The sequence below is a fragment of the Saccostrea echinata genome, unplaced genomic scaffold (genome assembly GCF_033153115.1).
Source record: "Saccostrea echinata isolate AGI-Se365-2 ecotype Australia unplaced genomic scaffold, CSIRO_AGI_Sech_v1 ptg000054l, whole genome shotgun sequence".
NCBI lineage: Eukaryota > Metazoa > Mollusca > Bivalvia > Ostreida > Ostreidae > Saccostrea > Saccostrea echinata.
This window is the reverse complement of record NW_026889803.1, coordinates 50,920,198-50,938,356: the sequence shown is the minus strand read 5'-3', so window position 1 is coordinate 50,938,356 and position 18,159 is coordinate 50,920,198. Positions and strand designations below refer to the sequence as shown.

General features: G+C 32.6%; 1 protein-coding gene across 1 annotated transcript; it reads left to right on the top strand.

Annotated features, from left to right (window-relative positions):
* Positions 1-7,149: 7,149 nt before the first annotated feature.
* Positions 7,150-9,066, top strand: LOC133172511 (skeletal aspartic acid-rich protein 1-like). The gene is made up of 2 exons (XM_061307410.1): positions 7,150-7,967; positions 8,272-9,066. The coding sequence occupies exons 1-2, from the start codon at positions 7,308-7,310 to the stop codon at positions 8,512-8,514; spliced, it is 903 nt and encodes a 300-aa protein (XP_061163394.1). The 5' UTR covers positions 7,150-7,307; the 3' UTR covers positions 8,515-9,066.
* Positions 9,067-18,159: the final 9,093 nt, after the last annotated feature.

The window sequence follows — 18,159 nt, the reverse complement described above, 5'->3', positions numbered from 1 at the left end:
AAGTGCAAAATTTAATTACTCTGATAATTAAAAATTACATTTTTTCAAGTAAATATAAAAACCATCCACTGTTAAGTACAATAACTCTAAAAACAATTATTGTGGAAAGAATCTTGATTGAGAAATTTTTACTATTGAAACAATGTAAATATACAGAGTTTGAAAATAACTGGCAGAGAATATGTGAAATGTTATAATTTATATGTATATATGCAAATTTTTTAAGGAATGAATGTTGCTCATTACCACCTTAATGTAAAAAAAATACTATGCCCCCTTCTTTATTATATTTATTTATTTCTTTTCTTTTTTTTTTTTTACTTTCTCCCTCCTTTTCCTCTATTTCTTCTTTCTTCTTTTTCTTCTTCCTTATTAGACCAACTTTCACATAAGTGTATGTGTGTAAATGTATATCTAGGTATGTAAATGTACTCTGTATATGGTATTCTTAATATGCCCATGAGTGAAGATATACGCTTATTTGATATAAATGTGAAAGCTGAAATAAATATTTAAAAAAAAAAAAAAAAAAAAAATTCTCTTTTTCATCAGGGGCAGATAACTCTTCAAAAACTTTTAAGGAGCAAAATGACCGGCTTCTTACATGTTATCAGTCTTGTGAATTTGGTTCATTTCACTTTTATTGTTATCTAGCACTGCATTTTTAACTAGTTTAAAATCATTCAAAATTGTTCAAAATCCCTTCATTATACATTGAATACCTTAAGGTAGTGACGGAGTTTGGGGATTTGGCGATAATTATGATCTAATTATTACTTTAGTCTTTTATCTTTTGTTAAAATGATATTCCCAGATAATTTACTTTGAATATATTATATGATATTATCGAAGGAAGCGCATGAAGAGTTAATTTATCTTTCTCAAATTAATTCTTTTTATTTAAGACAAAGATCCCAACTAGGGTACATGAATACAAATGAACACCACAAAGTACATGTAACATAAAAACAAGAATGCATAAATGAGTGGCACAAATGTTAATTACTGTATACATGTATATTTTAGAACATCACAGTATGCAAGACCTCTGCAGGTATAAAATGTAATATTTTGATTTTTTTTAATACCAATTTTGACACCATTATAGTTTCTTTGGCGAATACTGTTGCAACCATAACTCTGACATTCCACAATCACTGAAGTGTTGTTTTTTTTTCAACATGTAGTTAATCCATTTAGACTGTATCAAGTTATGTTCTCTAAGCTTTGTTATCGCCCTTGCAAAAATATCAATTGATTATCGCCCTTGTAATATGAGGCGCTCCAGTATGTTGCAGCATCCCGCATCAACTTGGGTCGGTAAAAATTTCCATCTTGCTTTTGTGTATTTTTATTTTTTAAAACAAGCATTGAAACCATTATCTGACTCGAAAAAAATTACTCATTAGAGTTGCATTTCCAACTTTTTACGCATAGGATTAGACATTGGTCTGCTATTGCCCCCGATGTGTATGGATTTTTTAATTTAAAGAAAACGCGTGATGGAAACTCCAAGAAATGTATGAGTCATTGTCGGGCGGGGGTGGGTGAGTGGTATAAGTATATTGAAAATAAATAACAGAATAATGGGGATTGTGAATTTCATACACAATATGTAGGCCTATAATCTATCCAGTAGCTTTTAATGCCCCCGCCATAAAATGGCCAGGGCATATAATGTTATACCCTGTTCCGTCATCATTCACTTTCCGTTCATTATCTCTGCAACAGTTCACAGGCACTTGTTTCGTATACGGGGCACCCTCTACTTATTTTTACCACAAGGTACCTAACTCAATTTCAGGCGCCCCCGCTTCAAGTTCGTAGTTTGTTAATATATTAATCATTAACCTACTTTAAAACGACATCGTTCGCTTCTAGAGTCTTTTTTCTTGTCAAATTAATCGTTTTGGACGTCTCTGGTCGATCCTCTCTATTGTAAACCACTCATTTATTCCTCGGAAATTACCTCGATTCATAATAAGACTTTGAATGGGATACAAAAGCTTCCGGATGGGGTTTAAAATGTAGGTTAAAACCAGAGACTTCAGAGTATTCCATTCCGAGGTCTCTGGTTTTATCTTCATTTATAACCCAACCGGAAGCTTTTGTATCCCATCCAAAGTCTTGCAACCGTGCAAGCTTCAGCTTTATTATGGCTGCAGCAGGCGATTGTTCGCATACTGCTTGTAAAGAAATATCCATTCATGCACTTTGTTTCTAACGTTAACGTTTCCTTTCTTGGTGCAAGTGCGATGCATATTCAATAGTGGAAAGAGGTTTCATTAGCTTAAAGTGTATTTTCACAGTGTAGGAAATTAATTCCAGTCCTGTAACCTATATCGTATATATACTTTATTTGGTACCACCATCAGCTAACAGTGTATTTTCACGATGTTGGACATTCCAGTTCTGTAACCTACATTGCATACATTATGTATATACATGTACTTCATTTGGTACCACAATTAGTACTATAAGTTAACCTGATAATAATGTAGCAGAACCTCAGTCTTTAAATCTGGATGGGTATTCGTCACAAACAGAAATAACCCTATACAGATTAATTCCGTATTGGAGCATTTGATATCTTTTTCCTGTTCCCTATATACTTGGAAATGATGTTTCATCTGTTTTTTTTCAATCAAAATTGATGGATGAAAGCTTGCACCACTTTGTAAAAGCGTGGACCTTAAATTAGAAGTGAATGATTTGTGGTATGCATTTAACAATTTGCATCATTAAGTGTATTAAGTGGGGTATGTATTTCAGGAACAAAATGTCAATGGAAAGATTTTTCGTGTAATGTTTAAAGACGTTAACTTGCACATGATTATTACCGCGTGTTTCATTCGACTTATTCCTGTACAGATCCCGCAAATTATAAAGATATATGAGGGCTTTAATACTTTTTCATGAAATTTTTAACTTTAGCACATTTTTGTGAAGAAAAACAAAAACTAAATAACTCAGTTTCAAATGAATAGGATAAAGATCGGTGTTAACATTCAGGTGGGCAATTTGGGGGGGGGGGGTGAAAACAACATGCACACATATTTGTTTAGAAGGAGACTCACATGTGTTTCATGCAAATGGGCAAACAGTTTACGTTTACATTCTCCTTTCATTCATTCCTTCAGTTGGTCGACATAAATAAGTTACATGTCAACATAAATAAGTTACATGTCAACATAAATAAGTTACAAAGAAAAGTTACATGTCGACATATTTATCTCTTATGTCAACATAAGTTGCATAACTTATTGCATGTCAAATATTTATGTTACATGTTTTCAGAACATCCTGCATGTCGACATAATCTATAAAAAAAATAACTTGCATACTTGGGGAAGAAATATGCCATCATATATTTATCAGAAAGATCTTTAGAGTGTTAGTGACCATGCATGGGCATTACGAGGGCCGTTCAAAAGTTACGCGTAATTTTATACCCTGTATATATTATGCAAATTTATATAAATTTCATTACTTTTATATTGAATATTTTCTTTTCTGTTGAATGTGTACATGGACCGAAAAATGGTTAATCTGATGAGCCATTTTAATAAATTTGAAACTGAATCAGTGTATCAAGAAATTGAATCAAGTGTTTGACCTTGAGAAAATCCCGCAAATCATTTTAAGTTGGCAAGGTAGGTACATTCATATAATTTATGGCAAATGTGGCATGTTTCTTCTAGTTAAAAGGGAACCTGCCCAACCACATATGCAGTTTGACAGTTACTTGTAATTAATTCGTTATTTATTTTGTTCAAACCCTTTTGGTTCATTTTATTTCTGACTGCATGTTTATCATTAGAAATTACCACTATCTGGGCATTTGTTTTATCAAATACATTTTATTCATTATTCAACAAATCCCTTACGGCTGTTGTATTGTTATCAAAGAGAAAACAGTTAATACTACTGAATGTAAATAAAGGTAAATATAGGAAATATATAGGTTTTAAAATAATCAAAATTAAAGTTGATCTATTTCATGGTATTTGCATATTTTAATACATTTTTTAATATCAAGCTTAATGTTATTACATAAATACGGAATGATTTTTTTATTTATGGAGTCGATAGGGCCAAAACTAATTTAATTCTTGAACAAGTGTTTGTTTCCGAATGAAAATTATCTGGGATTACTTTGTCATTTTCATTCAAAACCTAACGTATTCAGCTAACAAGGAAGCGATAAGTATACGTGCATCTTTTGATCTTTTCCTCCATGGGTCTTTTAAATCATAAATAACCTTAAGCGGATTATGTAGAGATATTGGGCTATCTCTTCTGAAATGTTATGTAAAATTTCGTTTTTGGCTGGCTTTACCAGTTTTGTGTGAACGTTCGATGTATTGTCAGAGAACATGTGAATGTCCTACAAGATAGACTTAACGAAATGTTACTGCTATATAGTTAGTTGACCAGCATCACGCGATTTCTGACTAATTAAGTGCAGAAAGTACACAACCTTACAAATCACTTCAGACGTGTATGGCACGCCAAATTCACAAAAATGAGCTAATCATAGTTTCACAGTTGATAAACTAGGTTTATCGACTGTAAACTATAGTTTACGGACCGTAAACTACAGTTAACGATGATAATCTATATTTCACATCTGTAAACTATAGTTTACACGATAATCTATGTTTCACAAGCGTAAACTATAATTAACACGGAAAACAATCATTTGCTACTGCAAAATATAGTTTATCTGATAAATATAGTTTCACGATTTGTAAACTATGATTTACAACTCTAAACTATACTTAACAAATGTAAATTATAGTTTAGGGTTTGTAAAGTATACTTTACAGACATACAAAGCGCCAAATTCACAAAAATGCGATAAACATAGTTTTACATTTGAGAAACACAGTTTAGGAACAGAATCTCTTATTTTGTATCGGAGATGCAAAATTTTCTGTGAAACTAGATTTCACGACTCTAAACCATAGTTTACGATCAAAACTACAGCTAACAATAGTTTTTTTTGTAAATTATACATCGGCTAAGCCTAGTTACTGCATTATAAGATTTTGCTATGTAACGACAATTGTTGTTAAATATATATGCATGTATATTTCTTGTTGGCATTAAAAGTAATTGTTCTATTATTTTAAAGCAAATCTAGTTGGAAATAAAAAGAAAAATGACAGGAATATTATTGATTAAAATTTTATTTTTTTTAATTTAAAAGAGAAAAATAGAGAGAAATGCATGTTAACGGTCTGTAACCAAATTTGTCTTCAGCAACGGAAGAAATCGCTGATATCTATCCTTGCCGTCTTTCCAACCTTCTGTGCTGATCAAACAATAATTAATGAACAAGAAACATATTGACGCAAGCGTCAAAAATCGACCGCAAATCGGCCAATTGTTCCTTTTATGAGGCAACAAATTGATATGCGTGATCTGTTATTAATAAAATGCATGTATATCTTATATTAATCTGTAAATATAGACAAAACACAGTGCATATGTAACATTGCAGGCGCGGAATTTATTTTTCAACAACCGAATTTTCTTCATACATGAATAAAAGTGGTCTTTTACGGAACATTTACTTTAGTAAAACACAACAAATATTTGGGACTTCTCTCTCTCTCTCTCAAATTCAAAGGAGGACGTTGAAACCCCTACAACCCCATCTAGATCCGCCACTGCATTTCCTCTCTTTTGGTGGCGGGAAAATGCTTGGCACATTGTAAAACGCGCTTCACCCTCCTCTGCTTGAGCAAAAATCGCGTAATATTCTGTCTTTTAAGAAATCAAAATTTTATCATATTTTTAAAAATTTCCCATAGGAAATGTATATACACGACATTTTAAAACAAATACAATTAATCCTGTTTAAATAGAGAAAGTAATATTGATTATATATAACTCGGTCTTTGCTTTAGATAATGCCCAACACATGTCCTTAATCTCTGCACTGATCCCATTATTCCTTCTCGCGATTGGTGCCGCGAAATTTTGAATTAAAAACTATCGTTAACAAGTGTTTAGATTCATAAACTATATTTAACAGCTCTTAACTATAGTTTACGAGTGTGAATTATAGTTTATGACGATAAACTATGATTGGCAAATGTGAATCATAGTTTAGCTCTCAAAACTATAGTTTACGATCGACAAGTATAGTTTACGTCTGTTAAATATAATTTGTGAGTATAAATGACAGTTAACTATAGTTTACGACCGAAAACTATAGTTAACGAATGTAAAACATATTTTATCTGGTAAATATAGTTTCACGATTTGTAAAACTTTGATTAACAACTCTTAACTATGGTTAACGAATGCAAATTATAGTTTACATATGAGAATCTATATTTATCAGCAAAATCTATTGTTAACGTTTATTTACAGACAGATAAACATAGATTAGCATTCGTAAACTACACTATACAACCGTTAAATATAGTTTTACAAATGCAAACTACAGTTAACGAATCGTTAACTATAGTTTACAGTTCGTAAACTATAGTTTACGATCGATAAACCTAGTTTATCAACTGTTAAACTATGTTTATCTAATTTTTGTGAATTTGGCGTGCCATAGACGTGCTTTTTAAAATATTTCGAAGTGACATACGTGAATATTATTTTTGAACGAACAAGGCTAAATTAAAAACTTGCATTGCAGCAAATTTATTTGTTTTTTGTTCATCTTTCAGAGAAATCAATGTATCTAGATTTTCTTTCCTTCGAACGTCAAACACTGATAGGAGATGACTAAGCAGATGAGAACCTTTCTGCTCTCAAGACGAATCGTACACTGACCACATAAATCATCAAAGCTAATCACCACCATTGAATTTTCTGGACACTCCTCGTCGTAAATTCCGACCATAGCGACCTTGCAAAAAGGCCACCAAATGGTCGTTAAACATTGTCACGTTGCCTTATATTGATATAACCAATATTCTCACACCTTTTTTATGACCCTTAGCACATTTATTTACAAATAAACGCCACACACTATCTGCATATCCATGGTTGTGTTTTCTTGCACACACCAGTGATCGCGAAATACATCTAATCAGGAGGATGCACGATCGATAGAGACTGCATTATACCTTACCTGTGGTGCTCAGAGGGTATGTGAACCGGCTTGTGGCAGAGGGCTCTAATTTGTTTACGGCGGATAGAAGATAGAGAAGGTTCAGCGGTTTCACCACTTAAAAGGACGTTCCCTCACCCAAATATTGCATGCGCAATAAAAGACACACGTGGAAGAACTTGACATTATATTACAAGCGGTCCACAGAAAACAAGTGTTATTATAAATTATGATCACGCAGGTTTGTTTCCTCATTTTGCTGTCGGCGAGTGCTTTTTACCACACCCATGCCGCTGATACAGAGGTCAGTGCTGAGGGGGTGTTTGTCAAAATTCAGGGTCAGTCTGGGGGAATGACCATTGGAAAGGCAAAGAACCCTGATCAAGACAACAACGCAGTGAAAATCAAATTTGACGCCATACAGGAGAAAGATTCCAGCGGGAACATAGTTGGAGCCTCGGGAAATGCTAAGCATAGTTTCAACAATTTTGCTCAACTAGACTTTGTGTTTTCTAGTTTGAGGGACACAGAGTATGAAAATTTAACAGCAAAAGCTATAAACTTTACCGCTTCTATTAGTTCAGTTAATGCTAAGATGAGAGTGGAAACATTTCTTTTTACGGAGTCCGGAAACATTACTGTTGATGGAGAATCCACGATGGTCGAGAAGGGCAGTGTAAAATTTAACATAAAGCTGGAAGACTGGACATTTTGCGATAACTCGGGGAACTGCAAAAAGGGCCAAGCAACCGAAATCGGAGAGTACGTAGACCTGACTATATCTATCAAAGGAAAAAGCACCCCAAGCAGAAAGACGGGGAATAACAAAAGGACAGATGGCGAGGAGTACGCATTGGGAGGGGACGCATCTGTAGCTCTGTCTAAAAAGGTAAAAATTATATCGTAATCAAGGACTATCCTTGTTATATTGTTAGTTGAATAACTTGCTGGTTTTAATTTTATTTCAAAATATTTTTTCATTGTATATTATTGAGAAAAATATACGGAACGAAATTTAATGCAGCATGTGACCGGGAATCTTGTGTAGCGATGAGTTTTCAGATGATGACTCAGACCATTGTGTATTGATGCGATCTGTTCTAAATCTTGTCAAATTGATTTTTATGCAAATTGTACATCCGTTTATAAATTAAACATTAACTAGTCAATTTTCTTTTTTTCTTTCTTTCCAGATTTCGAAAGACGGCGGTAGTCCCGAGAATATGCCGGGAAATTACCCTGCCTTCGAGACCCAGGGTAGCAAACAACTCTTTGTTTTCCGCTTCCCCAAGTTCACAAACAACGTGTTGTATGATCCGATCATCTACTCCGGCGTCGCCGATACCAGCAGTGGAGCAGCTTACATTAGTTTGGGATTTCCTTTGCTTTTTATGGCTTTGTTTGGTGTCTTTCTATCATGCAAATCAGTTTTCTAGATATTTATTTTTTTCTATGCTCTGCAGTTAGTAAATATTGAAACGTTCATGGCACTTAGATATTCTATAAAAAACAAGGCTATTAAATCAAACATTTATATATTATTACTGTCTCTTTAATTCTCAGAGGTATGTGTAATAAATATATATGGATGAAAAAGCACTGTTATTAATTTCCTTAATCAGACAAAAAATACTTAATATAGAAACGAGAAATTAATTCTTGTATTGAACTAGTGTCTTCCCACAAATTTTTAGCAAATATATAGAAAGACTATTTAAAAAAAATAAATAAAAAGAAAGACACTAGTTTTAATAGGTAATTGAACATCTGTTTGTAGATTTTTCTGTAGCTATTTTTATGTCATAGTTTGTGTATGCAGAATTCTAATACATCGAAGATAACAGTCATCACATCGTAAATCATGATACAAAGGTAAATACATGTAATGTTATGTATAAATGCGTTGTTGAATTTGCTTCAGTTTTATTGGCGTATGATTGTAATTATTTAAAATACTCTTCAAGATCGTAATAAAATCATTTTCTACATGTATTTTTTTTCCTTTCTCGTAAAATATGATCATATATAAATAAACCATTTGACGAATGATTGAACAAAGCCCATGATCGAATTTTCAATCTACACAGGAACTATTGTGATGAGCGCAGGCATTATAGGGTCTCGGTAGTTACTGTGCATTGTCGGCTCATTAAGATAATTATCACTTGCACTAGGTTTATTCCTCAATACTGTCGCAATGCGTGTCCTAAGCATTTTCCGATTACATTTTCTCGCTGATTTTAGCTCTCGATGTATAATGCACGTCTGGCAATCTATATGTAATATAAATTACTTTTGACTGAATATTGATATTCAATTCTTATGAAAACATTTCAACGAAATTTATAGAAATAAATAAGAAGAGTGAAAGAATTCACGTGCCCTAGAGTGAAATCCGAGAGAGAAATAAACTTTTATAATGTGAAGTGGAAATGTTTTTTGAATACAACGTACCTTTCATTCATAACATGGCTTCTGTCGGTGATGAGGAAAAGAGGCAATTTATTGGTTATAAACATAATTTCAACCATAGGAGTATTATTACTGTAACAGGGTTTCTGCATTTGATGGTATTATACAAATAGATTGTTATAGATAGTTTTGAATTTCTTAAATTGCAAAACTTTAATGTAACACAAATTCAAACTCCTGTTAGGGTTCGTTTACTGTAGTTTATTTTACAGATAAATAATATATAATAACAATATTGAGAATATCATAAAATCATTAATGCACAATCCAATGTTATACACAATACTGCACAAAGGGAGATAACCTCTTGCATTCATTAAACATACTCCAATACTCCCTATGAATTACACTTTTTGCATACAATTAAAAATATTTTACAACAAAATGTATATTACTATTTAAGCTTATAATATCTTCATAGATATTATATACCTTTTGTAAATAAATAATAGATCATAAAAACAATACCATAGATTCCGAGGGAATATGCAAGCTCCCGCATATTAAATGCATCTACATCATGACTGGGAGTCCAGATGATAACAAAAAATTATCATAGACTTTATATAATTCTCTTATCATAAAACATATATGTACATATTTTCTGGACCATGAAATACACTAGCTTTAATGCTAATAGCTTATAAAAATCTGACTTCCAAAATATCTTTTTTACTGTGCAAAAGTACTATGGAAATTAATATTGCCAAAATTACAGGTTTCACAATTAATTGAAATATGTTATAGATACGTTAAAATTAGTAAATAAATATTACCTTACCAAAAGTTTAAGATATTGTCACAGTCAGTTGGTCAAATTGTCAGATACAAAATCTACATGACCTGTCTGCTAAATATAGAGTTGCAATTGGAACTTTTTACTTTGTATGTAGGTGTGTAACTTGCTCGTCAATATTTGTTTTTCTTACACTGCGTGATATTTTGAACTTATTCCAACAAGTGACTCGAAAATGTCTTTTGAAAAGTTTTTATGTTTGTAACATTCTGTCTATACACATAACTTTTTGCTTTAATTTTGTTAATATCTGGTGATATAGAAACAAATCCAGGCCCTATTTATGACAGTGTCCTTGATATTTTGCACCTTAATATTCGAAGTCTCAGGAACAAATTAAAATTGACCCACTTGAAGGTGCTTAGAAACAGATTTGAAGTTAATATTTACTCAAATTTTCTGTATAATTTCATGACTTATATGTTGCTATAGCATTTCAAACGAAAATTTGACAAAAATCTTATTTTATCTGAAAGTTATTGAAACTTCGAATTTCTGGACGCATCCTTGCACTTTCACAAACTTTAACTTTATCCTTATTACTTTAGAAAAGTAGCAATTTTGTTGTTTATTAATGAAAATATTAAAACTATAATGCAGAAATTTCAGAGTAGAAATGTAGAAAGCAAAATCCTCTCACCAGTATAGTCAGTCCGTGCTCAGTGGTGTGTGCAGAGTTTAACAATTGAACACACCCGGTGAAACGTAAACATTAACAACAACAGAGCTCGTACCCTGTTTACAAAAACAGTTTACGTATCACGGGTGTATTCAATTTGTTAAACTCTGTATACAACTACACAACACTGAGCACGGGCTGACAATACTTATGTGAGTGGGTTTTGCTTTCGCACATTTTACTCTGAATTTTCTGGATTATACATGTAATATTATTCATTAATACACAACAAAATTGCTACTTTTCTTAAGTATTAAGGATAAAGTTAAAAATTGTGAAAGTGCAAGGATGTGTTAATCAAACGCCTCCCGAAATTCATAGTTTCAATAATTTCCAGATTAAATAAGTTTTTAATTTTATTTTCGTTTGAAATGCTATAGCAACATATAAGTTGTGATATTATACAGAAAATTTGAGAAAATATAAACTCTGTGTCTATGCACCTTTAAAGCCACAGTAAATGATTTTGATATTGTGTGCTTTACTGAAACGCATCTCGAAGACAACATTTTGAATAGATGAATTTCTTTACGTTTTTGAGCATTCCGTTTTACGGAAATGTCCGATCTATTCATAGTAATTATTGCATGCACGAGTGATTTGGCGCTTAGTATAAATAGTGTTCCAGGCGTGTGTTTGGTCATTGCGAAGTTCGTTACAAGACCATTAGGACATACATTATCCCTTCCCATCCCCGCCCTAAGAACTATGCAACGCATTGTATGTATATTTACAATTAATTATTATATACATGTACATGTATATGTTTTTGTCGATGTGGGTGTACATCATTAAAAAATAATGATAATAATTATATAAATGCGATCTTGTAACGAACGCACCTAACCTAACTTATTTGTTGTTGTCTTTCAAATTAGTCAAGAAAAGATTTATTTTCGGAGGAGTTTACGAGGGAGAAAATAATGATATTTATTTAGACGGTTTTAATTGTATTTTTAGCGAAGATCGAAACTCTTTCGGAGGCGGAGTCGTTATTTACACAAGTAATAATATTCGAGCTCACAGACGAATGGATCTTGAACCTGTCAATATTGAAGCTATCTTGTTAGAAATTGATAATTCTACCTCTCAACTTTTTTCTTATGTTGTGTCCACCGTCCTCCGCACGCAGATTCCACTTTTTGGAGAAACTTTTCGTGGTCTTTAGACAAAATAGGTGGGCTTTCAGACAAAATCATAAATGTTGGCGATATAAATGTTGATCTTCTAAGCACTCCTCACACACATATCATATATGATATAATATCCAATTGTAATCTTATCAACAGAATCAGCAAGCCAACGAGAATCACGAATTCCTCTCGAACACTTATTGACCCAATATTTACAAAACAAAGCGTAGACGTAACTGATAGAGCAACTTATGTGTGTCTTACCTTGAACTACAAAATTAATCACGCGTGCAAGCGCAATGTATGGCTGTATAAAGAAGCGGATTTTGAGAAACTTAATTCCTTAATTAACGACTGCGATTGGGACAATTTAATAAATAATTTAATAAACAAGATGTCAACACTGCTAGTGAAAACTTTACTACTCATTTCTTATCGTCTGTACGAAAATGTGTTCCAGAAAAGTAGGTCACTATTCGTCCTAAAGACAAACCGTGGTTTGACTCGGTTCTTCGAAAACATATAATAATATGCAACAGACTACATAAAATAGCAAGAAAACGAAAAATGAGGCTGATAGGTCTAAATATCGAAAACTCAGAAATCAAGTTAACAACATGAAAAAATAAGCGTTATCGAATTATTATGACAATATTGACCTTCAGTTGTCTGATGCGAGTGTTAACAATACTAAATTATACTGGAAGATTCTAAGAGATGCTTTTCATGTAAAACCAAACAAAGATATCCCGACTATACAATACATTTCTGATAGCGGAGGTGAAAATATAGCTTTCTCAGATGAAGATAACATTGATATGTTAAATAAGTATTTTTCTTCTATATCTAATTTGGATGACTCACAAAACCAATTAACAGAACTGTATTACTTATGCAATGATACACTGAGTGATATATTAATTACTGAGCAAGAAATTATTAATATAATATCAATACTTCCTGTTAATAAAGCAATAGGTCCTGATGCAATAAGCCACAAAATGTTAAAATCTACTATGTATTCTGTTTCTAAACCGCTATGTTTGTTGTTTAATAAGTCTCTGGCAGAAAATGTATTCCCAGATAAATGGAAACTCGCTCATGTATTACCATTGCTTAAGAAAGATAATCCTTCTGTAGCAACTAATTATAGACCGGTTACATTGTTGAGTATTGTTGTTAGCAAAATTATGGAAAGAATAATATTTAAACATATGTACAATTACTTTCATCAGAATAACTTATTTTACAAATTTCAAGCAGGTTTTTTGCCAGGTCACTCAACTGTTTACCAATTACTTGAAACTTATCACAGCATTGTTAAGAATATCGATGAAGAAAAATTTTGTTGCATGGTATTTTGCGATCTGTCCAAAGCATTCGACAGAGTGTGGCATAAAGGTTAACTTTTAAATTAAAGACATACGGTTTATGTGGTAACATTCTTACCTGGCTTTAGAGTTATTTATGTAACAGAAGGCAAAAAGTTATGTATAAAGATCTAATTATTATCTTCCTAAACTACAATTTCAATGATGTAAATTAGAATAATAACCTCTCATAAACATCTAGGACTACTATTGAGCCAAAATCTCAATTGGTCTAAACAAATAGACAATATAGTTAAACAGCTTACCAAAGATTAGGCCTCCTAAAAAAGCTAAAATACAACATTGGTAGAAACACACTATCTAAAATGTACATAACTTTTATTAGACCACTACTTGAATATTGTTCTATAGTTTGGGGTGGATGTTCTTTACAAGATGTTGAAAAATTAGAAAAGGTGCAGCTTTATGCTGCGAGAATAATTACAGGGTTACCCATTATAGCTTCAAGAGATGCATTATATTTAGAAACAGGATGGGAACCTCTCACAGAGAGGCGTAAAGTAGGAAAACTAAATGTTATGTTTAAAGTACATCACAATTTGGTACCTGATTATTTAAAAAGTATTTTTCCTCAATAAGGAGTGTTGAATCAAATTACAACACACGTAATCGAGATGACTACACTATTCCTAGATGCAGACTCGAAATATTTAAGAAATCTTTTGTTCCTGATACAGTAAACCAATGGAATAGTTTAAGTATTACCACAAGAAACAGCTCAACTTTTAGTAGTTTTAAAAACAATATACATAAAAAACCAGCAGACCCCCCTCCTTATTTCTGTTATGGTAACAGACGACTTATCATACATACTAAACTACGACACAACTGTATTTTAAATTATGATCTTTATAAAAGAAACATTATTGAGAGTCCTAATTGTTCATGTGGTACACCAGAAGACCCATATCATTTCTTCTTTGTATGTAATAAGTATCAACATGCTAGAGAGGAACTATTTAGAAACCTACTGTGTCTTACTAAACCAAACACTAAATTGACTATTATTGATTGTCACCTACTTCTGTGGGGAGATGAGTCACAAAATGTTGAAATCAATAAATATATTTTTCAATCTGTACAAAAAGGAGATGGGCGAACATAGCGTACACAAAGCCTATAGCTTCAGATATATAAAAATCATGTTCAGTTTGTGAATTTAGTATTTAGAGTAAAATTCTCATTATTGAAATTTATGAAATTATGATAAAGAAAACTTTTCTGAGGCAAATTTTCTCGGCAAAATTTATTCTTTTATTTAAAAAAAAAAAATAATAATGTGGTATTCGTGAGGTTTGAACCCTAGCAAAAAAATCCTGAGTATCATTTTCTTTCGAGACTAGCACGCTAACTACTAGACTACACAAGTCCTGATGTAGAGCGGCATTTAAATCATGTTTGTGATATGACCCTTGACTTAATGGACTTCAAGTATTTCTCGAAAAGATGCGAATGTTGTGTCATAAAAGTATATTTTTAAGTTATAGTGGGTCTTTGCTCCATATTTTTGGTAAACAAAAATTGTATATATTTATGCAAACTTTGAGGATTAACTTTCAAAAAAGTGGAGCGAAGATCCACTCATATCGAAAATAGTGTTATAGTATGAGAAAATGACTCTTTTTGCCCGCTTTAGTGTGTTTATAATATTTCAAAGGCAAATAATTTCAATCTTTGAGGGATTTTTGCAAATTGTAGAGATTTTACTTAAAGTATATTTTAATGTTAGATGAAATATCAAGGAAAATTTTGATATAATTGAAATTTAATTTTTCACCTTCGTGTTTGTCACACTATAGGCTTTTCGCTCGTCATGTTCACCCATCTCCTTTATAAGAGATTCTGGCAGATTCAATTAATTATTACAGCCTAACACTAAAATATGAATGTATGTTTAAAACAAACATGTTTGTATATCAGTATTTTTGTTTTCTATATATAGACCTTGACAGTTGTAGCCATTTATGGTGAGAATCTCGTAAGTTGTTAGAACTTGTGTTCAAACCATTTGTATAATTATTATTTATACAATAAAATATGTTCAAACCAAATATAGAGTGACCAGAAAAATCAAGACTCTTTGGAGGGAATTTGACAAACCAATAAAACACAAGAACACAAAACTAAAACTCAATAGACACAACTTATGGCCAGAACCTTAATTATGACCCTAAAGGCAAATAACAGGGTAGCACTGCATGTTACACCCTAGTGACCATTAAACTTATTTAATAACCTGAAATAAAATATATACAAATAGAATACAAGACATTTTGATGTTTATTAATTAATTAGAGATTAATTAATAAATTCATCACTCTTACATTATGAACTCTCAGATTAATAATTACCATTATGACCTCTCCGGCTTTGACCTCGAAGACTGGAACATGTGACATTTATCCTCTAAGACAGGCATATGTATTTTTGAACCTTTCAAACTGGTTTGAAGACACTAGACGTACATGTACTAGTATATGGTAGTCGGACTAATGACCAAGACAAAACTTAAATATCGCTGTCTTCCGTGCAACCTTTATATTTGTTTTATCACAGGAGTTCGCGTACCTATCAATTTTACCGAAATTTTCAGTAAATATAAAAAATACGTAATACCTATAATAATAACACGTGTTATTATTATAGGTATTACGTATTTTTTAATATTTTTTAATACCTATAATAATAACACGTGTTATTATTATAGGTATTACGTATTTTTTATATTTACTGAAAATTTCGGTAAAATTGATAGGTACGCGAACTCCTGTGGTTTTATTGAATACATGTTCTAAATACCAAAGAAAAAAACCCCCCAGATGTAACTTACATTCCTCCTGTCTCCGAAGCGGCTTCCTCATACATTGACGTTGAATTAATGTAAAAGTCTCTCCCATACTTTTTTGACATCTCCCCCGAGTTACTATAGTACTCGTTGTATATGGTGATAATGGTAGTTTATTCTGATATATCTGTCTTTCTATCAAAAGGACATGGAGATTTTTCTTGTATGTTTTGTTGTTTTTGGTTGGGACTGAAAAGGGGGGGGGGCACAACTGAATCTGAACATATGACACACAGATGTGAAAGGAATGATAACTCTGACATTCTTGTAATTTGAGCTCATTTTGTAGGTTTTTTTGTTTGTTGTTTAACGTCTCTCTCGAGAATTTTTCACTCATATGGAGACGCCACCACTTGCTGGTGGAGAGCTGCAAATTTTGACCTATGCTCGGCAGTTAGGGCCATTGAACAGTGAGGGATCTTTTTCGTGCCAGCACCTACTGCGACACGGGACCTTGGTTTATACGGTCTCACCCAAAGGACCGGTCTCCACGTCCCACAGTGGGATTCGAACCCGAGACGTAAGGATTAACTCCTTACTCCGCGACTCTAGAGCAGACGCTTTACCACTGCGCCACGCGGGCGACCATTTTGTAGGTTATTATGAAAAAATTATGAAAATTGAAATTATACATATTGAAAAAGTACAAGAAGAGGTTATACCTTGATTTTTTCCCAATAAGTTAATTAACTAAAAGTGGATATTTTCCACAGAGATCTGCTTAAATACTGACAAAGGTTGTGCCAGTCATTTTAATCTCTCACTCTCTCTCTCTCTCTCTCTCTGTGAGTGTGAGGATGTTTAATTCAAGGCACACTATTAACAACAACTGAATAGTTTTCCTCCCTTTCTTACCAAAAACGATCGCCATTAATTAATCTATTAACTCTTAACTAGTTAGATCGAGTTTTTTTTTTTAAAGATCTGGCGTCTTCCAACAATACATGTACAACGTACATATCGACAAGTAAAGAACATTTTAGTTACATGTACTTCCACCCACTTTATACACAGGTTTTGTGCCGGTATTCTTCTTGCAATGTCGCAAGCGTTTTCCCCGAATTGACAAAGAAAGCATTTTATCATATAAATCTAAAAACTGTGAGATAAAAAATGGTTGTCATAATACATGTATTGGACACAGAGCTTTCAGAAATATAACATTTCGAATAAAAACTTTTTGCCTTGGTCAGTTTAGATGCTAAGACTACAGGTGGTTTAGAGTAGGATTTTCCCCATAGTAGGATTTCCTCCCTAAAGAAAGTTTCGAAAATTCACCGACCTCTTTATCGTTTGGTTTTCTCAGAAAGTCCTTTATCATCTAAAGTTTCGTTATTTCTGCACTAAACAAGTATTTCTCCTCTGTCATTTGTAGTTTTCAATTAATCCTTGCTTTGATTGACGTCAAGATAGACGTCGTTTATTCGGATTCTTTCAAACGCACAACTAACGTTTTGAGAGAACTACGTATGATCACCTACGAACCGTACACGCATGAATTACATTATTACAACTTACGAGCATGTGACATAATTGTTGTCTTAATCGTTGGCAAGTGTGTTGCTTATAATGTTTCAATATGACATAGTTTTACAAACTGGTTAAAGAGGAAAGTGATCGTACGCTATATTGTTATTCTAATTTAAGGCATATTTTTTTTTCAGTAGGGGGCGGGGAGGGGACCCCCCTTCTAATAAAATATAAAGATAACGAACAGTATTCAATCTCGAAAGTTCAATAAAACGATACAAATTTGGAGCAGATT